The sequence below is a fragment of the Bos indicus x Bos taurus genome, chromosome 13 (assembly GCF_003369695.1).
Source record: "Bos indicus x Bos taurus breed Angus x Brahman F1 hybrid chromosome 13, Bos_hybrid_MaternalHap_v2.0, whole genome shotgun sequence".
NCBI lineage: Eukaryota > Metazoa > Chordata > Mammalia > Artiodactyla > Bovidae > Bos > Bos indicus x Bos taurus.
Window position 1 is genome coordinate 22,027,573 of NC_040088.1, and position 14,001 is coordinate 22,041,573.

Genomic DNA, 14,001 nt, shown 5'->3' on the forward strand with positions numbered 1-14,001 from the left:
TGGATAAATAGCCATGCTTTTACTTCTGAGGCACAGATAGTGATTTTCAAGGCAGGAAAACTAGGGGTCATCCTAGAATTCCTTCCTGTTCCCCATATCTAGTCTACATGCAAGTCAGCTATGCTTCCAAAATACTCATATGTGCTCATCTGTCCCCTTCTTTCTGTTGAGTCCTGCCCCAAGGCCACAGAAACAGAGTCCAGAATCAAGATCACCTCCGAAGCTGACTGAGCTCCTTTGTAACCTTGCCCAAAGCCCCCTGATAGTCACTAACAAGCTTCCTGACTCCCAATTAAGCAAAGATGCCCATTCCAGTAAACACCCTATTGCACCTAACACCAACCATCCAGCAGGAATTTTCTTTGTCTTGAGACTATAAAAATTGGCTATTAACCCATGAAAACTGTCAACTTTCCCTGGTCTGTCAGGAGGTCGCCCCCCTGAGCTTGCAGTGTCCATTTTATCTCTGCTGTTTGTTCTTAATAAACTCACTCCATTCTGAAATGCCCTGTGTCTGAAAATTCTTTTCCAAATTGCTCTTTGACTGCCTCAACACTTTCCAGATTCTCAGCTCCCACTTCTCCCAGGGTACTGTATCTCTCAACATCTCTCCTGAAAACCTCCCTTCTTTGCCTCTCTAATCTACACTCCAGTTAGGGGCCAGGATGATCCATGTAAATCAGATGACATGGCCTCTCAGGTTAAAATTTTACTGTCAGGCTTTCCATCATGCTGAGAAGGAAACTATAAACACCCAATCATGGCCACACGTGTTCTTTCACTCTCTCCTCCTTAGCCTCATACTTACCACCTCCCTCTGGCCTCCTCCCCTCCAGTCCTACTGACTCTTCCCAAAGGCCAAGCTTTCCCACCAAAGAGCCTTTGCTTATGCTGTTCCTTCTGCTGGAAACCACTCTTTAAACATCCATGTCCTTCTTACACGTCAGGTCTTATCTCAAATGTCACCTGTTTAGAGTTCTTCCTGTCCCCCATTTTGTTTCTTCCACAGCAAATTTCCATTGTTTGCAAATGTTTTGTCTATTTGCTTATTTTGTTTGCCTTCCTTCTTAGCCCTGATGTCCAATATGCAGCTACCAACCACATATGGCATTAAGCACTTGACATGTGGCTAATCTGAACTGAGATGTGCTCCAAGTTTAAAATACACACTGGGTTTTGAAGACTGAATACAATTAAAAGAATGTAAAACATGTCATTAATAATGTTTAACTATTAACTACACATCGAAATTATTATATTTTTGCTATCCTGGGTCAAATAAAACCATTAATAACAACCTGCTTCTTTCTACATTTTTAATGTGGCTACTAGAGAATTTATGATAACCCATGTGGCTTGCATTGTATTCATACTGGGCAATGCCAGTCTAGGCCATTAGCTAAAAAGGTAGGAACCACCACCACCTTATCTACCTCTGTGTCACTACCATATAGAGGGTTGCTGCTGCTGCTGCTAAGTCGCTTCAGTCGTGTCCGACTCTGTGCGACCCCATAGATGGCAGCCCACCAGGCTCCGCTGTCCCTGGGATTCTCCAGGCAAGAACACTGGAGTGGGTTGCCATTTCCTTCTGCAGTGCATGAAAGTGAAAAGTGAAAGTGAAGTCACTCAGTCATGTCCGACTCTTCGAGACCCCATGGACTGCAGCCTACCAGGCTCCTCCATCCATGGGATTTTCCAGGCAAGAGTACTGGAGTGGGTTGCCATTGCCTTCTCCAATATAGACGGTACTAACTATCTGTTGGATAATTTAGTTTTTATGAGAACCCTGGACACACAGCTGAGACAGGCAGTTCTATGTACACTGCGAATTTGAGGAAGAAAGAAATACCAAAGAAACACTTTTATTTTCCTCCAGTCACTGTATTTCAAACAGGTTCCGTGGACTCGGTCCCCACCTTCCTGCTGCAGTCACCTACTACTGTAGGTGGAGAGGGGCAGGTGACTGCTGGAGGAGCAGAGCTGGTTTAGCGGTTACTATTTCAGTCCCCTAGGAAGTGTGTACTCTCAATTATTTCGCATTCTCCAGCTTTAGTAACACACTGAGACATACAGTTAGTAGCTGGGAGCCCAAGGGGATTTGCCCAGGGTCATTGCACAGGTCATAGGTGAATGAATAGGGCCTGGAACCTTGGTCTCCATACCCACCTTTCCAGACTCCTGCCTCTAACTACACCCTGTTGCAGTCTCCTTTACTTCAAAGGACCCAGATGACCATAAGGCTCACTCATCTCCCTCCTCACATGTACCTCTGATTTATGGGAGCTCCTAAGTAGACTTATGCCTGGTCCCAGGAAAGCTGACCCAGATGGTACCCTCCTCAGAGGCCCAAGTGTATGAGAGGAAGAGACGGGAGGATGACTGGATGAATGGACAGACGGACCAGTGAATGGATGGAGTGCAGGAGGGGAGGACGGACCAGCTGCAGGAGACGGGGAGGAGGATGACTGGCGGGTAGGATGCCTGCATGGGGGCGGGGCAGGAGGGTGTACAAAAGGAAGGAATTACCCACTTTTCTTGCCTCACACAGAATCTGAAGATCAGAGGACCCCTAGAAGGAAATGGCAACCCCTCCAGTGTTCTTGCCTGGAGAATCCCAGGGATGGGGAGCCTGGTGGGCTGCCGTCTATGGGGTCGCACAGAGTCGGACACGACTGAAGCGACTCAGCAGCAGCAGCAGCAGCGATCCAAATCCAGCCCCCATCACGTTTCTACCAGAAAACCGACAAAGCCGAAGAAGCCCGGCGTTTTGCCCCAGGGCCCCACAGGGAGGGCCGGGCCGAGCCGGAACTGGGATCCGAGTCTCTGGGCCCCGCGGCTGGGGGGCTCTCTCCGCCCCCATCCGCCGCCGTCCCCTCCCCGAGCCTGACGGTGCCAGGGTTGGGGGAGCGCCCCCACCCCCCACCTCCGGAGGTGGAGGCCCCACGCGGCCCCAACAAGCTGTCGTTGTCCCGCGGGCCCCGGGCCCGGCACACTGGGGCTTTGTCCAGCCCCCCACCGCGACCCACGGGTTGGGGGGGTGCGGCCCACGTGACCGAGCGGGTAGGAGGAGCCTGTGGCGGCCGAGGCGGCTCCAGCATTTCCCTCCCTGGCCGGGGGGGGCGGCGGCGGCGGCGGCGGCTGGGCAGAGCTGGGCCGAGCTGCGGACGCCGGGCCCCCCGATCCCCGCCAGGCTGCAGGCGCCGGGCCCGGGCCGTCAGGGCAGCTGTTACCCTTGCGTTCAGCGGGTGGCGAGCTGGGGTGCTCCCGGAACCCCGTGCCTGGGATCATGGGGAATGGTATGACCAAGGTAGGGGGCCGAGATGGCGCAGCCCGCCCCTGGCCGCCCCCAGTTCCGGCCGGGCGCCGGCCTCTGACCTTCTGGCTCTGGCTGGCTGTGTGTGTGTGTTTCTCCGTCTCCCCGGGTCTCTACGAGCAGACTTCAATGTCTGTCTCTCTGGGGCTGTATCTCTCTCTCTCTCTCTGACTGTGTCTCCGTGTCTCTGTGACTCTGTATTTCTTGCTGTGTCTTTCTGTGGCTCTCTGTCAACCCTAGGCTCTATCTCTCCCTGAGTCCCTTTCTCTGACTCCATGTGTCTCTGTCTGCCTTGTCTCTGTCCCCCTGGACTCTCTAGTGCTGTTTCTCCATCCTTCCCCACCCCGACTCCCACACCCCCATGCCTCTGCCTGACTCCCCACCTGTCCCTACTTCCCACCGCCTCCTCAGAATTCTCCATCACCTACCTGCTACGGGCCAAGTCCACCTCTCCATTCGCCCCTCCCCTGTGCTCCTCCCACTCTCTTTCCCTAGGTCTTTGTGCCCTGCTCCTTCTTCCTCTCCCCCTACCCAAGCTGGCATACCTTGGTGGCCTGCCTCTGCCGCCCTCCCTAGACCCCTCTCACAGAGAGTCCAGGCCCACAGGAGAGAGGACTCTGCTCCTTGAGTCCTGAGGGTCAGACACTCTTCACGAGTCTAAGGGGAGCTGTCATGCACCCCTACCCGTTTGACGCCCTGCCTGTCTCTCCTGTAGGTACTTCCTGGACTCTACCTCGGAAACTTCATTGGTGAGCACTGCCCACTCTGTCCCAAGGCCCTGGCATGCTCCCTGTCCCAGGCCTGTGTCCACCATTCATGCTCTGGCCCACGCACCCTGGACATGCTCAGGAATGGGGCTGGGGGCAGGGAAGTGATGCCAGGCTGGGAGCAGGGAAGAACTCATGAGGTCTAAGGGGGACAAGGGTGGAGGAGCGGCTCCAGTGCAAAGGGCTCAGAACACTGGACGCTGGGCAGGCCTGCACCTGCTGGGAGCCTCAGCGTCTGCCTCAGCACAAGGCCTACCCCCGCCTCTAAGGGTTTTTTGGGTCTTGAGGTTCTGGGCTGAGGTCTGTTTAGAGGTGCTGCTTCTAGCTGGGAAGCTGGGAACACTTCCCTGCACAACCTCCTCCTCAGAGGAGAGGTCTCTAGAGACTGGAGTCTACCTCAGAAACTTCACTGGTGAGCACTGCCCACTCTGTCCCAAGGCCACGGCACTCTGCCTGTCCCAGACCTGTGCTAAGACATAGGCTGGTCTGGAGCTGGTGAGACCCTAGGCAGGAGAAGTCACTTCCATCAGTGGAGTCAGAGAAAGCTTCGGGGAGGGAGGGACATCTGCCTGGGACAGAGCTTTCTCCACCTACTCCTGTCCCCCCTGGGCTTAGGGGCTCCCCCTCTCCTAAACCCTAGTCCCTTCCTCCCTGGAAGCTTCCTCAGCAGTTCACACCACATCGACTTCTGAATATTTGGTAAGTAAGGTCTGAATCCTCTTTAAGTATGTAGGCTGATGAGGGCAGGGGTCATGAACTTGACCCCACAGTGCCACGCTCAGCCAAGTGTGCACATAGTCAACAGTCAATGTGGTGGATGATGAAGTGGGCATGGAGCGGAGATAGAGTGTTATTTACTTTGATGATAAAAGATCTTCATACGCTGGGAATCCAGCCCCTAGTGATGGTCACTGAGAGCTGTGGGGAGCATCTCCCTGGGTCATGTTTCATTTAACTTTATAAATACAGATACACTATTTAAAACAAAAAATGGAAGTCTATTCTGCATGCTATTCTGAAGCCTGTGTTTTGCATTTAATATTTTGTGGACTTCCTTGCACGTCAGCACGTAGAGATCCATTTAGTGGCTGCAGAGTATTCAAGTATGAATATACCATTATTTATCCAGTCCCTTTTTGGGTTGTTCCCATTTTTAACTATTTCTGATGTGTTCACGGTCATAAGAAGAGAACATGGTCTTCTCCCACACAGTTTTCCGTGTGAGTTCATTCTTCTGTAGTCAAGATTCCTAAAAGTAGAATTGCCTGGTCAAGAATATGCCAGGAAAGGGTGTTTGCGATGGGAAGAATGGGGGGACAAAGCTGGGGAGGTGCTGAGCTGTTACCTGTGGGTACCCCAGTGGTAAGACTGAAGCCTAGGGGTATGACAGGGGTATGCCCCTGTCATGCTAGGGGCAAGAGGTGGCAAAGGAGCAGGGTGCTGGTGGAGGGTGGGCAAAGGTGGAGAGGGAGGGACCAGGAGGAGAGCAGGGCGGTGAGCTCCTGCCTCACTTGACCATTGGGAACATATAAATCACACCTGCCAGATTGGCTCAGACATCCTGTTTCTTTCAGATGCCAAAGACACAGATCAGCTAGGCCGGAATAAGATCACACACATCATCTCCATTCATGAGTCACCCCAGCCTCTGTTGCAGGTATGCCTTACCCCCACCCCAGGGCTGTGTGCATAGCGGGGGAGGGGTGCTTTACACCCCCACAGCACCCATTTATCAAGTACCAACTACGTGCCAGGTCCTATTCTGGCACATGGGCCTTCCTGAGCCATGCTAACTCATTTGGTTAAAAACTGATCTGTTTTCCACTAGCATCCCTACTTGCTCCCTCTTTGGCAACTGAGAACCAGAGTGGTAAAGTACCCTGCCAAAGGCCACACATCCAGGAAGCTTAGCTCCTTGGCTAAGGAGCTGAGTTCTCACAGGGGCTTCCCATTGTCCAGCTGAATAGATGATTCCGGGCTCTGCATCTCACTTGTGACCTGGGGCTATGATTTTACCCATCTGGGTCTCTGATCCCTCAGCCCTGTCTGTCCCCAGGGAGCTGCGAGATGGTGAAGATGTTTTGCACACTGGCCTCCACTGGGAGGGTTGGTGCTGGTATTAAGTCCTGGAAAAAACAGGGTAAGGGTTATGACCTAGAGTAGGAAAGGCAGAAATCCAGGCCACACGTGCTGGAGTCCAGCGGTCTGAATTCATATCTTTACCACATTCTCTCTGGAACCTTGGGCCCAGGACTTCACCTCTCCAGACCTCAGTTGTCTGAAAAAGGGGGATTTTATAACAGTTCCTACCCCCACTGGGTTGTTGAGAGCCACATAATAAGTACTCAATAAATTTTAGCTGATATAATAACAAAGTTAATCATATTCTCAACCTATCAACAGAGCCCCTTCCTTCTTATCTGTTAGCGTCTGGGTCACCCACTGAAGGGAAGGAACACTGGGTGGAAAGGGGCCCTGGAGACCTGAGATCCAGACCAGCTTCTGTCACAGATTTGCTCTGTGACCTTGGGCAGGGTCCTCCCCGTCTCTGGGCCTGAGTTTCCCCTTGTGTCAGATTTGATGGTCTCTAAGAGCAACCTCTGATAATCTTTGGTTCTCAGTGTCATTTGAAGAAGAAATTTCCAGGTCAGTGGAGTCTGCTTTTGCTTTATAGGAGAGGCTTGTTTTGGAGTATTTGGAGAATGCAGTCACTACAGTGCCTGGGGAAGCTGTCTAGGCATGACTATATTTACTAATGAAATGATAGCTGGCAAAATGAGTCCTTGCTCCCACAGCCCTCCCCTCTCCTCACCAGCATCTCCCTCTCCATCCATCACAAAATTTACCAGTCAGGGTTTGATAATGCCCAGGAAGTTCAAGGCCAATTGTGTTGCAAACTGAAATTGCAAACCTTGCAAAAGATGCAGGCTCTAGTGACCTTGGGGAAGATGAGTTATAGAGAAGGGCTGGAATTTCACACAAGCCACTAACAGATGAGGACCTGGCCAGGGGGTCCCTTAGTCACTGGCTGGAGGTGGGCCAGGCCCTTGAAAAGAGCCATTTGAATATCAAAGGACGAAGAGAGGTTCTTGAGAAAAGTGCCTCTTGGAATGTGGGCAGAACTCATCTTTAAGATCTTGTGTGAAGGTTGGGTATGATATCAGAGCACGTTTGTTGGAGAAATTACTGACAATTCATACTTGATTATTTTAATAATTAGTACAGAATTGGGAAGATGCCCTGGAGGAGGGCATGGCAAACTACTCCAGGATTCTTGCCTGGAGAATCCCATAGACAGAGGAGCCTGGTAGGCTACAGTCTATGGGGTCACAAAGAGTCGGACACGACTAAAGTGACTTAGCATGCACAGAGTTTATAACCACAGTTCATGAACTAAAAGCTTATCTTCATAGTTTTTGTTTCTTTTCAAGATAATAAAATCTACTTTGCCCTTCTTACTGTGTAATTTTGTAATCCTCACATGGAGGGGAGTCACTTTAAGTGACCCTTTCCCAGCTGTTAAATAAAAAGTCCCTGGGCCCATTTTTGGCAGATGCCCAAGCCACCCATGGGGTTAAGATACTATCTCCTCAGAAGGTTCTGGAACCATAGGTGGTCAGACCTGAGAGGCTCTCAGAGAAGGTGTCTATCCTCTGGGCAGAGACAACAGTGGCCCAGAGAGGGGCAGGAACTGGCCTAGGGTCGCGAGGTGCTTGGGAGGCCCAGGCTGGGGTCAGGGGGTGCAGGCAAGGGCTGCCCACTGCCCATGTGTGTTTTGTGCTTGCAGGACATAACCTACCTTCGCATCTCAGTGGCCGACGCCCCTGAGGTACCCATGTAAGTTCCTCTGGACGGGCTGACAAACAGGACAGCTGCCTCCTGTGGTGGGAGGAGGGGAGGTGGGAGGTGGCCTGAGAGAAGACAGAGAAGACTCAGGCCCCAGAGCTGTCCTGGGGACCCCAGCACAGGTGGTCTCCCAGACTGCTTTGATTCTCAGCCATGTCCTTGCCTATGCCGCTGGCCAAGCCTTAACCTCCCAGAAGAGCTCAGTGTCCTCACCTATGAATGGAGAAAGCACCCTGTCCCTCAGGCTCAGATGCCCTCAAGGGTTGGAAAGGGTCAGGCTCAGCCTGTTCCTGGCCTTGGAGTTAGGAATCTGGGTTCAGGCCAGGCTTTGCCGTTTACTTGCTGTGTGACCTTGGACAAATCACTTCCCCTCTCTGAGAGAGAAAAATGGATGTGTGGGGTGTGGGGATCTTCATCATCAAGGAGACTTTCAAGGATCAGATGGTACAGGTTGAGGCTCTAGGACAGGGCCTGGTGTGTAACGGGGGCTCAAAAAGCAAAGATTGTTTGTGTTACTAGTAGTAGGGGCCCCCAGCCTGCGGGGGACCCAGACAGACACTCCTTACCCTTGGGAATCTTGCTCCCAACCCCACTGCTGGCTGTTGTCCCCAGGTGCTCTGATTGTAGACCCCAGAGGGGTGGGACTCCTCCCGCCCATTTCCTTGAAAGATCCAGATGAATCCTCCATGAAAACAGGATCCACAGGACCCGTTGAGGAGGTGCTCCTGCCTCTGTGGTGGGATTTCATCTAAGGCTTCTCTCACCATCTGAAATGCCACCATTATTGCACACACACTTCTCCACCTGTACTGCAGCATCGGCCCCTAGTCACCTCACATGTCAGCTGACCTGAGGGCCCAAGGCTCTTTGTCTGTCTCTTGCCATCCCAGAAATGGAGGGTGGGGGGGACAGCTTCTTGGAGACCTGTGCCCCCTGATCCCAACACTCAGTACTTTCTTGCTTTCTTCTCTAGCAAAAAGCACTTCAAGGAATGTATCAACTTCATCCACTGTTGCCGCCTCAATGGGGGAAACTGCCTTGTACACTGGTGAGTTAGGAAGGGCGTGGGGGGAGGGGAAGTGAGTGAGTGTCCTCCATCCTGAACACACCCTCATCCTTCGGGGAGTGCAGCCTGTGATGGGGCTTCTGCAGCCTGTCACCATGCCTGACAGTCCACCATTCATCTGACAGCCTGATGGATGACACTCTCCCCAGCTGTGGCCAGATAGCTGTTTCTCCCTGAGACTCAATTATCTCATCTGTAAAATGGGGGACAGACTGTTGACCTGATGGGTTATTGGGAGGAATAGGTGAAGTCATGGAGGTAGTTCAGCATCCTCCAGTAGTTCCGGCTCTTTCTCCTCCCCTCCAGCCTTGGAGGCTATAGTATAGGGCAGTGAGGAGGCCCAGGCTGGGAGATGGGACCTTTTGAGTTTTCCCAGGACCTCCTGGCCCTGTAGATGTCATTCATCCCATGACTTCTCACCACGCTTGCTTCAGGGAAGGTCTGCCTGAGCCATAGGGACACCTCCTCTAGCCTGTCTCTCCCCCTCTCTCCTTTCCTTGCTTCAGCTTCACTGGTCATCTCTCCATTCTTCAAGTCCATCTGGATCCCACTCACATGGTCTTTGTACACTGCAGGAATATTCTTAACAATCCTTACCCATCTTTCAGAATTCAGCTTGTTGTCACTTCTTTGGGAACCCCTTCCCTAATCCTCCATATCCCTTCCACTAGATGAATCCCTCTTCCTATACCATTTCCTAGCCCCTGGACTCATCTTCAAAGCAATTATCACCACCTGAAATTGTCTCCCTGGTTAGTGTCTGTCTCTCCTAACCATCTTATAAGCCCCAGGCTGGCAGAGACTATGTCTGTTTTATTCCCAACTATATCCCCAGTACCTGAAAAATCACAGATGATCAGGAAACATGTGTTGAATGATTGAGTGAAGTGATGTTTCACTCAGGCCTTTGTTGTGGGTGAATGCCAGGCAGAGGGTACAGCAAAGGCAAAGGCTTGGATGTGAGAAGACAGGTTTTGGCAGGTTCCTTGTAGTTGGAGCTCAGGAGGCAAAGGTGGGAGAGCTGAGTGTGGATTCGGTGCCTGGGGGACACAGAGGAGACTGGGCCTAACCTGAAGTCTTGGGGGTATGGTGTCCCAGCTTTGCAGGCATCTCCCGAAGCACCACCATCGTGACGGCGTATGTGATGACTGTGACGGGGCTAAGCTGGAGGGACGTGCTTGAAGCCATCAAGGCCACCCGGCCCATTGCCAACCCCAACCCAGGCTTTAGGCAGCAGCTTGAGGAGTTTGGCTGGGGCAGTTCCCGGAAGGTAGGGGCTGCGGCTCTGTGGTAAAGAATCCGCCAATGCAGGGGACGCAGTTTCAATCCCTGGGCTGGGAATATACCCTGGAGGAGGATATGGCAACCCACTCCAGTATTCTTGCCTGGGAAACCCCAAGGACAGAGGAGCCTGGCGGGCTACACATGGGGTTCCAAAGAGTTGACACAGCTGAGCAACTGAACAACAACAGGGGCAGGGGCTGGGGCAGGGGTGCGAGACTTCTTACTTGAGCTGAGCACTGACTGGAAAGAATTTTGCCTGTGCTTCAGACCTGGCAGATTTTTCTGAGGTCTTGAACTTGTGGCTCTTGAGCTAACTTAGCCCCTAGGTGTATTTTGTTTGGACAGCCAGAGGTTTCCTTCTCCTTTTTAACTTAGGATGTGTATACCCGCGGGCCAGATTATGGACCCTTCAATTTGGCCAGGTGCCAGCAATGCCCACTCTGCCTGCCTGGAACCTGAAGGCATTTGAGCCTCTGGCTCCTTTGGAGAGACCTGTCCAGTCCCTACTCCACCCCTGGGTCCTTGAGGAGGCCAAAGCAATACCTTCTCCTGTGCCCACTGGGCAGATGACACGTGGAGATGTCAGGGACTGAGCCAACCCTCCCCTCTCCCCGGAACAAGAGATGAGAAAGGGAGAGAGAGAAGCAGCCAGTGTAGGAAGCCAGGCTGGTTCCCAAACTTGTCTGCAAGGCTGTATTAGGAAAGAGGCGAGTTGTGCAGGCTGGGGAGGGCTTAGTGTGGTCCCCACTGTGCAGGTGGAGGGGTCACTTCAGTAGGTCTGGAAGTTGGAGTGTCAAAGGGGAAGAAGGGGATTCAGGGAGAGGGAAGGGACTCGGAGGGAGAGGGGGCTCACTGAGGGGGATGGAGACCCCAAGGGAAGCTAAGAGGACGCTCAGGAAGGGGAGGGGCTTAGCAAGGTGTGGGGAGCTAGTAAAAGAGCGGAAGGTCTAAGGATGGAGAGGGGACCCGGGGCCGGGGACCGACCCCGCCCCTCTTCCCGCCCCAGCTTCGCCGGCAGCTGGAGGAGCGCTTCGGCGAGAGCCCTTTCCGCGACGAGGAGGAGGTGCGCGCGCTGCTGCCGCTGTGCAAGCGCTGCCGGCAGGGCTCGGCGACCGCGGCCGCTTCCCCGGCGCCCAACTCCACGGCCTCGGAGGGGACCTTGCAGCGCCTGGTGCCGCGCTCGCCCCGGGAGGCCCACCGGCCGCTGCCGCTGTTGGCGCGCGTCAAGCAGACTTTCTCCTGCCTCCCGCGGTGTCTGTCCCGCAAAGGCAGCAAATGAGGATCCCGCCCCCGCCGTGGCGCCCCTAGTCCTCCCGACTGGTCCCCCTTCTGGGATCGTCCGGGCTTCTCACGGCCTTCAGGAGGGGCCCAGCGCCCGTGGGAGCCGCGCGGCGGCCTGATCCCTGCCCCTGCCCCTCTGCCCTCCTGGCTTGTCTGCGTCCGCAGTCCGTGTGTCCTCCATCTGTGTGTGTGGCTCTGTGTCTGGGCCGGCCTGCTGCAGCCACCTGGTGCCTTAGTCCTTGGGCTGGGGGAGGGCGCCTCCCCCCCGCCCCGCCCCATTGAAGGCGGCGGGAGTGGGAATGGGTGAGGGGGAGGGCTGAATGGGCCTGGAGGATATTAAAGAGACGCAGAAGCTGCCGGTCTGATCTCGTCTCCCAGTCATTCAGTCCTTGAGCTAAGGTGAGGGGGCGCTGTTCCTGACGCCTGCAGGAAACAAGAATGGGAGGAAGTTTGCATCCCCTACGGCCTGAGGAGCCTGCCATCTTCCCAGCACTGCAGTGGGCTGGGCTGAATTCCGCTTCCTTTATCCTCACAGCTCTCTCTCCCTGGAGCCCTGGTCTCCTGAAAAGGCCCCCAATTCCTCTTTCTCTTTGAACCCCCTGCCCCCTGGCTGAGCCCCTGTCCTCCCTGAACCCCACCTCTTCCTCCCCAGCTCCCTTCCTTTCCCTATCCACAAATCCTAGCTAGTAAAGGTATAGAAGTAGTACCTCCCTCATGCCTGATTTTTTACTTGAATGAGCTCACTTAATCCTCAGGGAGGAAACAAGTTCAGAGAAGTCGGGCAGCTTGTCCAAGGACACACAGCCAGAGTAGGGGAAGCTGGATGTGACCCTGGACAGTCTGTGTCCCATGACGGTTGTTAAAAAGCAACTCCTTCTGGTCTTGAAGGTTACTGGCCAGGAGGATCCACCCCCGCCTACTGGGAATGACCCTTCCCACTTAGAGTTTAAAGGCCAGGGGAGCACTGAGAAGGGAGGGCCTCAGGGCAGCCCAAGATAGCGGCAGACTGGCTGAGGATGAACAATGGTCACCTGAGCTTATTTTTCCTAAACTAAAATTAACTTAGAGTTAAGAGGGATCTGAAATTTCTGTAATCTAATAATCACCTGTACAGGGGTTCTTAGGATGCACCGAGACCTGGGGGTGATGGCGGAGGCCTAGATTCCAGGATTGGGGGTGGGAGATGGATGAAATAACCTTCACTTGCTGCCCCACCTCCTCCTCGGCATTCACGCAACAACAGTTCATTGAGTACCTACGGTGTGTCAGGCCATGAGCTGGGCACTGAAGACACAGCAGTGAGCAAACCTCTGCACTCATGTTGCTGACATTCTGATGGGAAAGACCCTGGATAAACAAATAAACAGCTGCTTTGCTGTGTTGGTGGAAGCATTTCAGGCAGAGGGTACAGTACCTGAAGAGGCCTGAGGTAGGAGGGTGTATGGAGAGCGGGGTGGTAGGACTCACCAGAGTGCAGGGAGCCTGTGGTCCTCCTGGCTGGTTAGTGGTGCCACCACCCGAAGGGTTCAAAACATCTTCGTGATTCTGTTGGTGTCGCGCCCTATTTAAAAGCCCCCATCGCCCTCTGGGGTTCCCTGGTGGCTCAGGGGTGGCGATGCAGGTTGGACCTCTGGGTTGGGAACATCCCCTGGAGGATGGCATGGCAACCCACTCCAATATTCTTGCTAGGAAGAACCAAGTGGGCTGCAGTCCTTGGGGTCACAAAGAGTCAGACACACTGAAACAACTGAGCACACACAATTATCTCTGCCATCTCTAGGAGAAAACAAAACCCCTTGATAGGATATTCCAGGTCCTTCATGATGCTCCCCACCCCCCCTCATCATTACCTTCACCACACTCTGGCTCAACACCGCAATAATATTATCACTCATTTATTGAGCACTCTCTGTGGGTCAGGCAATGTGCTGGACACTGGACCTGCATCTCATGGAATCTGCAAGTGGCCCTATGAAGTAGGCTTTGCTATTTAACAGATGAAGAAACTGACCATCTTGGTGCCCAAGATAGTCAGCTAGCAAGTTGGGGGTGGGGGGCTGGGATTGGAATCCAGGCTGTGGACCCCATCCTCCTCGTTACTATGACTCTGCCCCCTGCCCTGAAAAAAATGAAGAGATTGCCTGACACAATCGAGACTCCTGTTTAGATTCAAGTATTACTCTTGTATTTAACCATCTGAAATTCTCTGTGCCGCTTTGGAGCCCTGCAGTTCCGAGTTTGAATCCTGGCTGTGACTGTAGAAAGGTCAGAACTGGGTGGCTGCTGCCATATGAGGACAGAGAGTGGGGAGCATGAGGAAAGCTCCCTGGCAGGTACACACGAGGAACAGTGCCCAGCCTCTGGTCAGTGGTGGCCCCCATCTTGCTCAGTGCTGGCTGCAGGGAGGGCTGGTTTCTCCCTCTCAGAGCCTCAGTTTACCCAGG

The 14,001-nt window shown here is 53.5% G+C and overlaps 2 protein-coding genes across 9 annotated transcripts in view; one reads left to right on the forward strand and one right to left on the reverse strand.

Annotated features, from left to right (window-relative positions):
• Positions 1–4,022, reverse strand: part of TTLL9 (tubulin tyrosine ligase like 9) — a 61,264-nt gene extending 57,242 nt beyond the window's left edge. The window contains exon 1 of the mRNA XM_027558857.1: positions 3,742–4,022. The gene's annotated coding sequence lies outside the window, so the exon portion shown is untranslated. The remainder of the gene's footprint in view (positions 1–3,741) is intronic.
• Positions 1,852–12,263, forward strand: DUSP15 (dual specificity phosphatase 15). 8 transcript variants are annotated; one of them, XM_027558848.1, is made up of 8 exons: positions 2,422–2,472; positions 2,549–3,296; positions 4,029–4,062; positions 5,655–5,737; positions 7,868–7,917; positions 8,900–8,974; positions 10,091–10,262; positions 11,283–12,263. In XM_027558848.1, exons 2-8 carry the CDS (start codon positions 2,580–2,582, stop codon positions 11,553–11,555), a joined length of 1,404 nt encoding a protein of 467 aa, XP_027414649.1. In that variant the 5' UTR covers positions 2,422–2,472; positions 2,549–2,579; the 3' UTR covers positions 11,556–12,263. The 8 variants fall into 8 exon arrangements, 7 of the variants coding, with proteins under 7 accessions (XP_027414651.1, XP_027414650.1, XP_027414652.1 ...); XR_003514031.1 differs by lacking the exon at positions 7,868–7,917 and having other exon boundaries at positions 2,394–2,472; positions 11,283–11,472; XM_027558852.1 differs by lacking the exon at positions 2,422–2,472 and having other exon boundaries at positions 3,121–3,307.
• The last annotated feature ends 1,738 nt before the right edge of the window (positions 12,264–14,001 follow it).

What these genes read in the sequence shown, in the direction of transcription:
- DUSP15 (XM_027558848.1), top strand. Translation starts at nt 2,580, where the DNA reads ATGGCAACCCCTCCAGTGTTCTTGCCTGGAGAATCCCAGGGATGGGGA. An exon ending in CACCCCAGCCTCTGTTGCAG is followed by an intron (nt 5,738 to 7,867) that starts GTATGCCTTACC and finishes TTGTGCTTGCAG; the next exon opens with GACATAACCTACCTTCGCAT. An exon ending in GACGCCCCTGAGGTACCCAT is followed by an intron (nt 7,918 to 8,899) that starts GTAAGTTCCTCT and finishes TTTCTTCTCTAG; the next exon opens with CAAAAAGCACTTCAAGGAAT.